Source organism: Nymphalis io, chromosome 15 (assembly GCF_905147045.1).
Source record: "Nymphalis io chromosome 15, ilAglIoxx1.1, whole genome shotgun sequence".
Lineage (NCBI taxonomy): Eukaryota > Metazoa > Arthropoda > Insecta > Lepidoptera > Nymphalidae > Nymphalis > Nymphalis io.
In genome coordinates, this window is record NC_065902.1 from 1,242,931 (window position 1) to 1,254,047 (window position 11,117).

Consider the following 11,117-nt stretch of genomic DNA (forward strand, 5'->3'; position numbering starts at 1 on the left):
CCTAAGAACTATGATAACGTTAGAAATGGCATCACCGTTCAATATTTTATATTACAAAGAAACTGTGTTAAATTTTAAATAATATGGTACATAATAAAACTATATCACTTTGTACAACAATGTCATTATAAAGAAAATAAAGCACGTTTCGCGGTCAGTACTATACGGTATTAAGTATAAAACGACTCGCTCAGAGGGAATGCGAGATATCGGAAGACTATCTCGTGCACTACTGAAGTATTTCGGGCACTATGCCATTATTTTTATTGAGCGCGGGGAACGTCAATACGAACGTGGAGTTTGGGGCCAGATAACATTTTACGTCATAGCATTCTGTAATGCAGCCCAATTATATAAACCAATTATAAAAATACAATTATAATATATAAGTACAAGATAGTCCTTGAACATTGATTGGTACTTGTAAATTTCGGATTATAAACACGCCTTATTTAAAAAGTTGAAAAGTAAGAATATAATAAAAATATTTGCGTATTTTTGTTCTATCTAATGTTTTGTATAATACTTAAATATTAAAAATATTAACTCTACACGTTTTTTACTTTGAATGTATTTTTTTATTTAGTATCTAAACAATATTATAAGATCAATATCTTATACCATCTTATGTGTATATATAATTATAAAACGCGTTGAAATGACAATAATAGCGTTGCGGAGTAACTTGGAGTAATCATGCAATAATAAATTACAGATTATTTAAATAAATGTTTACGATAAAATGAGCCAAGCTGGCGCAGCAGCTAGAACACTGGACAATAAATCTTACCATCCTTAAAAAAATATGATTTTCTAAGAAGAAATTCTTAGTAGTTGACCGGAATCGAAGAAGTTAGCAGTAACACTCTCCCACCTAAAATATAATTCTATACCTAAAATTCTCAACGGTTCTCAGGGGTTTCGAAGATGTTTTTTTTTTACGCTGAGCAGTTAGCAGCACTAATTGTAACACAAAGTTCTGAAAAAATCACATGATCAATCCGATTTGAACTTACAATTTTGTTTAAGTTTTTGGCTTGGACTGTATATAGGTATAAATTGGGTTTACCTAAAGTTAAAGATTAGGATCCGGCTTTTTTATCTAATTTACTACTTGAATAAACATATTTTTTTTCGACACATCCGACTTTTACATTGTATTTTAGTAGAATATCAATGTTTGTATGTGTGTGTATGCTAGAATATGCCAGACTAGAGACATTCATTAGAAGTATAAACTATGTAACAAACAATAGCTTATATTTGATGGGAGAATCTTGGCTGAATATTATTACCCATTGTTTTGTATTTTTTTAATAGTAATTATTTGTTTTTTATAACTAGAAAATACCAAATGAGATCATTAGTTAATAGGTTTTCATTACATTTAAAGTAATGCGTACTTTGAAGTCTGATTGATACTATAATGTTCGCTAATTAGAATTTAACGATTTCGCTTTGTTTATTCCTTTTAACATTTTAAGACAATTATGTTAATTAATGTTTATTTCAAAGTTAGCAGTTGATAAATGTACCTATGCTTATTCGCGAAGGAAAAACCAAAATGGATTATATTTGTTGCTAAATAAAGTATTGTTGTTTTTTTTGGATCATCATCACCAGCCGAAAGACGTCTATTGCTGGACAAAGGCCTCCCCCAAGGATTTCCACGTTGGCCGATCTTGCGCTGCCCGCATCCAACGGCTTCCCGCGACTCGTTCTAAGTCGTCGGTCCACCTTGTAGGGGGCCTGCCCACGCTGCGTCTTCCGGTTCGTGGTCGCCACTCGAGAACCTTTCTGCCCCAGCGGCCGTCGGTGTCTTTTTTTGGATAACTTGATGATTTAATAAGCTATATTTATTTAAGCTATATGCAGACGGACTGGCAAATGGGCCACCAAATGTTAAGTGGGCACCAACGCACATTGGCGATGCAATCAATATTAGCCATACCTCGCCATACATCACCAATGCGCCACCAATCTTGTGAATGAAGATATTATATCCCTTTGTAGTAACACTGGATCAGTCATCCTTCAAACCGGACACAACAATACTAAGTATTGCTGTTTAGTGGTAGAATATCTGATGAGTGGGTCGTACCTATCCAGGCCTACAAATATATAACTCAATATAAAAAATATACGTATGCACCGTACAAATTATGCACCGGTTTTTCACTTGAGCATTTCTGGCGCTGTTTACCTTTTTTTTTTACATAAGATTGGGCAATGTGTGTAATGTCAGGGTCAGGCCTCTTGCCTCATCACGAATTAATCACATAAACTACTTAATTTATCATATTTCTATTTTCATATTCTAAGTCGACATATATTGTCACCGAATGAAAGTGTAGTTAGGTATGGTAAAGGATAATAATGAGTTAAATACCAATTACTGAAATTTGACTTTATCTTGCAATCGTTAAAAGTAAGATGGCGTTAACGCTAATTGTAACTCATCTCACATTTCCTTGAATGACAGTCATTTAATAAAAGAAACCTTCATTATATAATCTAGAATACTAGCATCAGTGTAAATTGAATATATTGACTGTGACTTCATATTATTCGGAGAAACATTTCACCTCATCTTTGCGTGTTTGTTCTCACGTAACCTATCGACCAAGCAGCAGGAGCACGGTAACTTGGCGAGGCTTTACTTTATTTGGACATTGACTACGTGACACATGACTCGTTCTTTTCTTAAATTATTTGTCTAGTGTTATTAATAGCCAGTGATTAAGATTTGGTGCTATATATTTTTTGTGATCGCAGTGTTGTAACATTCATTGAGCGTAAATTTTTTACATAAGTTATTAGGTCAGTAGCTACATTTAGACAAGGGTAACATTACTGTAATGATTACTTGCTATGGTTTCAATAATCCGTATATAAGGCTATAAAGCGCGACGTTATATAAACGAGGCGAAACATTTCAATATGTATTAGATTATATATACCTAATTGTAAATTAATATAACCCGCAACAAAATGTTAATTGTAATTGTGGAACTGTACTTAGTACCACAGAATTAAGGTTATTAAACTCTTTGATTAATGATGAAATAGCATAGAAAATGCTTAGAACAAAACTGTTAAATAATCAATATTAAATCGCTTTTAGTAGTGACGTAGTTGGTAATCTAGTGCTCTTAAATATTTGAATCTAGTTATAATCCAGTGTCTGAATTAGTAATAAGCGGTTATATCTCGTAGCATCGTGACCTGTAAATGAGCCTGACCACTTATAATATATAAACGGGTTGATATTATTAAAGTAACCAGTGCTTCACTGGTTCGGTACCGCCCACGAATCATTACTCTACTACTAAGCAATAATGTTGTGTATTGTATTAGTCCGGTTTGTAAGAACCTTAAATCTCAATATGGCAGCTTAGCAATGTGAGTGTGCTGTCTTCTCGCCTCTAGCTAAAAAAATCACAATTATTTGGTTTTTTTTGCTTTGCTCATTCTTTATAAGCTCCATACTTTCTTCAAACGAGGCTTTGGCTTTTTGAGTATGACATATGCAGGCTGTTATGTTTCATATTAGTACATTAATATAGTTCATCCGGCCTGATCATCTCTCTATGATTATTTCTACTAGGAAATAACATCTATAAACACAGGTTGTTGCAACATTAATGCATCACGTGACATAATAAAACCAAACTGCGATAGAAAAATCTTGGTTCTTAAATAACGTAAATATTTTGGAGTAGGTATTCCTTGATAGTTTATAACTCACTTAATGAGAAGCGTATAAGAATATATTGAATAACTTCAGCATGAAAGAGGTAACTGTTACGTTTGGTTATTTTATTGTTTGTAATGAAGATTTAGTGACTGAAAAAAAACATGCTTATCTTTCTTTCCCACGAGAACAGTGTTGTGTTGAACAATTTCGCAATTATTTTATTATTATTTTTTCCAGGTAACATCTTCATTTAACATATAATTTAGTTAAACGAATATATATTGAAAAAAAAAAACTAATGTGAATCATCTATAAAAATCGATCAAATAGTTTTTCCGAGGATAATTAATATGGATATGTTTCGTTCGGTTCTTGAGACGGTACCAAAGACGCGAACACAAATGGTCAATGAACTCGACATCCCGGAGAATGTGACAGTTACTCCCTACATCTTGAGCGAGCCAGAGGATACTACGGAGAGTGACGGCATACCGTCTGTTAGTATAGACGAGTTTGATGCAAAGACAATCAGCTCCGACTCCAGCCCGGCGTTATCAAGAGCTATGACAGATTCAGAGATAGATTATAGTAGATATAGGAGGGTGAGTATTTAGCTATAAAGGTAGACCAGGAATTTAATGTTGCCATCTCTTAAAATTATGTCATCGTCTTACAAAATATCTAAAATAAAAAAAAAACTTTTTATAAAGATGCTTAAATTATTAAACGGTAATTTTGGTCCTCTGTCGTAATCGCTGCCACCACTCAGAAATCCGGACGGATCGCTAGCTCACAGTCCGCAAGAGCAAGTTGATCTCCTGGCTAAACTCTGCCGATAATTCCATTATCGATGATTGTAGTGCGCTACCACCTACAATACCTTCATGTGGCCATACGATGCCTGACATCAAAATAAAGCAACGTGATGTGCGTGCGGAGCTGCAATCACTTGATGTACGGAAAGCTAGCGGTCCTGATGGAATACCAGCCATAGTGCTGAAGAAGTGCGCAGCGGAGCTGTCTCCTGTGTTAACGCGCCTGTTCCAACTTTCTCTCTCTTCGGGATGTGTGCCGGAGGCTTGGAGAAGAGCTAATGTGCAAGCGGTTCCCAAAAAAGGGGATCGGTCTGACCCGGCAAATTATCGGCCAATAGCTATCACCTCAGTACCTTGTAAGGTGATGGAACGGATTTTAAACAACCAACTGATCCATTACCTAGAAGATCACTGTCTAATTAATGATCGTCAGAACGGGTTTCGACCAAAACGGTCCACAGGTGATCTTCTAGCGTACGTAACACACCTCTGGGGTGATGCTATCGACAAGCGTGGAGAATCGTTGGCTGTCAGCCTGGATATCTCCAAGGCTTTCGACAGGGTCTGGCACAGAAGTCTTCTCTCCAAGCTGCGGGCATATGGTCTGCCTGCTCAGCTATGCACCTGGATTGCCAGCTTCCTACACAAGCGTAGCCTTCGTGTTTTAGTTGATGGTTGCGCTTCACAATTCTATGTAGTGAATGCTGGGGTCCCCCAGGGATCTGTGCTATCTCCCACACTCTTTCTTTTGCATATCAATGATATGCTCTCTCTTGGGAACATACATTGCTATGCAGACGATAGTACAGTGCATGGTGGATACCACGGATGCGCAGTGGCTGGGCGAGCGGAAATTGAGGAGAGGCGGAAGGATCTTGTCATTGAACTCGATAGGACATTAGAGCTCATCGCCAAATGGGGCTCTGATAATCTTGTTGAGTTTAATGCCAAGAAAACACAGGTATGCGCTCTCACAGCGAAAAAGTCAGCATTTTCCCCTCTTCCCTCCCTCTGTGGTACTCCGCTGGTGATACAAAGCAAAATCACCATGCTGGGGATTGACGTTCGCTGCGACCTTAGTCCAAGGGATTACATCGTGGCTGTTATAAAAATAGCTTCACGGAAACTCGGAGTTCAAGGTGCGGCGTTTTTTCACGCCACAACAACTGTGCCTGCTGTACAAAACACAGGTACGGTCTTGCGTGGAATATTGCTCGCACCTTTGGGATGGCTCCGCTAAGTACCTACTGGAGGCCTTGGGCCGGTTGCAGCGACGTGCCGTACGCATTATTGGCGACGTAAAGGTCACAAACACCCTTGAACCTTTACAATTGCGTCGTGAGATAGCAGCACTGAGCGCTTTCTATCGACTGTATCACGGCGAGTGCTCTGAGGAATTATTCTCTCTAATTCCTGCTTCCCCCTTCCTACTTGAGTCCACGCGAGCTGGTTCTCGATGTCACCGCCTAACTGTGACATCAATTCCATCGCGAACAAAGAAATTTGGCAACTCCTTTCTTTGTCGCACTTACAAAAAATGAAATTCCTTACCAGCTCGCGTGTTCCCCTCCTCTTACAACCCGGGTTCCTTCAAACGAGGCGTGAAGAGGCATCTTGCGGGCCGGCAAGGCGAAGGCGGCTATTGCAGAACGTTTTTTCCATTTGTACTGGCCGTCGTCGCGTTTGGACTCTACTACCACTTACCATCAGGTGGAGTAGAGTAATTTGCCCTCCCGGCGATTATAAAAAAAATATATATATAGATTATTTCATATAATTTAAATTAATCTTATACAATATTGAAATGTTTCTTAGAAAAACCTTTTGTTATAAGTCATTCTTCATTTGTTTCAGTTCAAAAACAGGAGTCTAAGTGATCCGTGGGTCCACATGAGAAACGCGCTCGATGCTTTTTCGCCCGAGTTTCTCGACTCCTTGAATAGGTAATTACTTGAAGTTATATATTTATGCTCTCGATACTAATCTGAATGCTTGTCTTATTATCATGTGAACCTGGATACAATTATTTAAAATATTGTTAATTATTTATCTTTAATTAAAATAAGGTAGGTAAGTAATGAATTAAATATAGAGAATTTGTGTAATGTTGATTAGGCGGGTTCTCTATCTTCCTTTAGAAAAGTCAAATAAAAAAATTAATATTAAATGTTTAATAATGTCAATTAACTAAGGTTGCTGTTTGTGGCACTCCGGGTGTACGGGTATAAGACTTTTAGCCGTAGGTCAAATACGCCTCTATATGTTATTACATTTACATAAAAAATACGTTAAAATAGCTGTACGGTGTATTTAGGTGTTCGATTTCACAAAATTTTTAATATGTGCACCACAGATAAACATTTATTATTATAATACATCAAGTATGTCATTTGTATCACCAGTTTTCAAGATACTCCATCGGACACCTTAGAAAAGTCTCCCTTGAAGCGACATCGATACAACGAGGAATTAAAATTAAAGATGGAGCGCTTTTTCGAAGAGGAGTGCCGTGTATTCTCTTCTGATGACCCTGGTTTGATAGCTCTGGAAGACGCCTTGAGGAGTACTGGCTTTAAGGCAGACGAGCAAATTGGCAACCTGATTGTAAGTTGTATACCACCTCACCTTTACTTATATCCAAAACTTAGAAAAATTAAGTCTTGTCACTTAGGTTAACTAATTCATAACTAATTTAAATACAATAAGACTTCCCAGAACCATTAATTTGGTCAATGAACTTATTCTTACAAAAAAATGACGAATTTATTACCTACAATATATTCATATTTACTATGGACAGAGCACACGTACGTATCGTATTCATTAATACTACACGGTCTGTATGGCGCTTACCAACCTGTAAATGTGCCCAGTCCTCGATTTGGAAGTAATTTCATCAGTCTTCACTGTGGGAAGCTGGGTGTAAATTGTAATGTTAAATTGATGTTTTTCATCACTGATGAATTCGGCTCAATTTTCACTCGTACACATTAATACATTCTATAGTACCGGTTGTTAATTACCCCTGTGGGGGTGAAACTCGTATTCTGCAGGGTTAATAAAGTGGTATAGATAACAAAGATTTGACAAATAAGACCGTATCTAACTCGGCCGTTTATTTATATGTACTGTATTTAATTTTAACATTTGTGTAAAATCTATTTCCGTTGTTAGGTAATAGGGGAAGAGATTGAAAAGGTTAGGAATTACGGTTCTATAAAAATTATATGCAGTTCGTTAGTCGGGGCAAAAAAAAAAGTCATTTTACAATTTTGATAGATTTAAATAAAATCAACAATTGAGTTCAAATCAATTTTAAATAAAGGTAGTCAAGGTTTTTTTATTTGCATCTATTATAGCTACAAATTCAGGTGAAATCGATAATTTGTCACTTTACTGGGCAACATTATTTTTCAGGAGTCAGAAGTAAGCAGCAACGCTTCATGAGCGTGATTTAATATGGTGACCACTTTAAAGCTGTCCCTTTTCGCCTTCGAATACTTCAGTTGTATACAATGATTTCACGAATATCACCAAGATGTTCTCAGAAAGGACGAAGTATTATAGAAAATACGTTGTTTTTTTAGCTGGTTAATCCTAGCTACATGGTTTTTTTTGTAACTGCAGTGCAGAAAAGTAATTACTTCGTATCTTATACCTATGTATTTGAAACTTCGACTTGCGATGAAGTGCTGTTTTGATGTTTGTATCCAATGGGCAATGTCTATATTTACCTTCTAACATTTCACGTTGTATTTCTTTTATGCATATAATTACAATAAATCAAAATAAAACAATATATTTGTGTAAAATGTATTTTAATGGGAATGATTTCCAACATCACAACAACAGGTAACACTATTGTATCATCGATAATCACAATTTTATATAAAAATAATTTAATACCAGCAAAATAATATTTTTTATAAAATCTTAGGCTCATAAGAATTCGAAATATTCTTAAATAAAAAATATATATTTTACTGGTTGCAAAGAAATAAAATAAAAATATTGCACATTTTAAATTTGGAATGAGATTCTTCATATCACCAATAATCGAAATAAAACGATACATTGATTTAGTTTTTGTATTGAATCACATTATTTCAGTCTGTCATGGATATGACGACAAGAATTTAATACAATGTATAAACACTTTAATTTGTTGGAAAGTTAAACATGTTCACTGCAACGAGATCATTGACGGGCAACTTTTTAAAACAACATTATACATACTCTATACAAACCAGTATATTTTTTAGTGTTTGAAGAAATGTATTTGATACAATGCGGGCAAAGCCCTAAGCAACAGAATGCATTTGATAAATAATTTACAACACGTGCGATTTAATTTGGATATTGGTCAGATATTGGTCATTAATGGGCATTGGCTTTGAAAATATCGTATTTAGGAACAAAAGCGTGGATTACGAACACAGGCTACATATGTGATTACTCGTATTGTGCGGTCTAATATCTTTATATTTAACTGTTATCACGAATGTTTCGCCAAGTCCAACTTCAGGCCGGCCAAATTAAATTGCGCGTATTGTACTTGCAGTGAACATTTTTTTTTAAATAATTATGTGGAACCGTGATCACATATCTATATATCTTAGTTATAACATGTAAAGCGTTTAGTTTCAAACTATAGTTGCATACTGTTTTGGATAATTAGACTTAGGATAGGACGATCGGAAAGACAGAAATACTAGTTTTTTTTTTTTTTTGATAGGACAGTAACGGCCTTATCTTTTGTATCTGTATAAAGGTAACATTTTAAGGCATTCGATTTATATCAAGAAATTAAAAAATAAGGTACAGTCGGCAAGAAAAAGGCAAATATTAAAAAATAGTCATCAATAGATCGTAATTCCGATAATGATTAAAAATAAGCTTAATATTATTATGTGATAAGGTGTTTTTTCTGTGCCTGTAGTTCAAGAGCAAAAGTAATTGCACTTAATGCCTTCTTAAAAAATTAAACCAATCAGTATTAAAAGATTATTTAATTTGTTAGCATTCTTTTATACTTGAAAGCATAGATAATTATGTAAACAGGAAATACAATTTTAGACGTAAAAAACGCTAAAAGGATACGTAACCAACTTCTCAAACATGGTATTTAAAAAAAAACTGCCTTTCCCTTCAGACCCGATTCATTTCTCTCTACTTAAAATTACTTACAATAGAAAAATATTGCCAATAAAAATTTCGTCGGCTTTGGTATTGCTAGATCTAATTAATTGCTAAAAAATCAGGAGTTGCGATTTCAAAAAACTCTTTAATACATAATTATATTAGTTTTGAAAAAGTAGAGAAAATATTAACTGTTGACTAATAAATAAAACCGACGCGCACACCATCGCGCTATCACATACATATATCACACACAAAGATACGACACACGACTACGTAAATGTACGTAATATCAACATCAAATTTGAATTCATTTCAATTAGTAAGCATTAAAATATTGTTATAAGTATTTTTTGTAGGAAGAAACTAAGTTCTGACATACGTTTAATACCATTAAAAGATATATAGCATCGTTAACAACCAAGTGTTTATCATTATTTAATCTGTGCAAGTGAAGCGCATGATAGTTATTTTTAACAAATAATTAGTTCTTGCAATATACCGACGTTTTGGTAACATAGTCTTAATTATACATACATTGGCAAAATAATCCATTCGCTGCCATATAATATGGACGTGCTTATAAAAGGCGATATTTATCTAATGTTACTTTAATATAAAGTAAATGATTTTTTTATATATACTTAACGTGATTTTGGTGACAATATAAGCTTAGGTATAGACAACTTTTTTTAACATCATACGAAAATTTAAAAAAATATTTCACAGATTATAAATAATCAATTTAATTCTTAAATAAATAAATATAACCTAAAAAAATAACATATGTATTTATAAAACCCATTTGCTAAAATCAATCGAATCATGTAGTTGAATAACAGTAATATAATTTTTAATGAATTTAATCATAAACATGTATTATTGCATGCAATGGCAACACCGAAAATTAAAGTGATCTGCAACTTCACAAACGAGACAGCCTAATGTGTATTTCTAATATATATTTTAAAAATAATAAATATATTACATAATTATAAAATTAAATAATGTAGATGTAACACATAATGTATAACTTCTGAACTTAATATTATAATAAAAAATTAACAGCATGCAATAAAATACGGGACTAATTGCTCATATGCAAATGCTGTTGTATGCAATAACCAGTAAACCATATTAAAATATAATAATGTATTTTCTTAATTAAGAATACAAACGCCAAAAGATTTTATAATGAGACTGACATATGATATAGTCAACAATTTTTGGGTTATTTTTATAATGTAATGAAAAATCATTTAAATAAATAACCTCTATGTAGCGTAACTAACAACGTTTGTGTTGTAATCTTTAAAAAAAATCAAGGCATGCGGAAAGGATATTTGTTAAAAATAAAGTATTTATAACAAATATTATAGTATATTCAAATTCAAATAAAAAAAAGTAATAAAGCATGACTCAGGATGTGATAAAACATTATTAATATTAAAGCCAAATCTATTTGA

The 11,117-nt window shown here is 34.1% G+C and overlaps 1 protein-coding gene across 1 annotated transcript; it reads left to right on the top strand.

Moving 5' to 3' along the window:
- Nucleotides 1–4,031: 4,031 nt before the first annotated feature.
- On the top strand, nt 4,032–8,016 carry LOC126774065 (uncharacterized). The gene is made up of 4 exons (XM_050495409.1): nt 4,032–4,299; nt 6,367–6,455; nt 6,915–7,116; nt 7,930–8,016. The coding sequence occupies exons 1-4, from the start codon at nt 4,048–4,050 to the stop codon at nt 7,957–7,959; spliced, it is 573 nt and encodes a 190-aa protein (XP_050351366.1). The 5' UTR covers nt 4,032–4,047; the 3' UTR covers nt 7,960–8,016.
- Nucleotides 8,017–11,117: the final 3,101 nt, after the last annotated feature.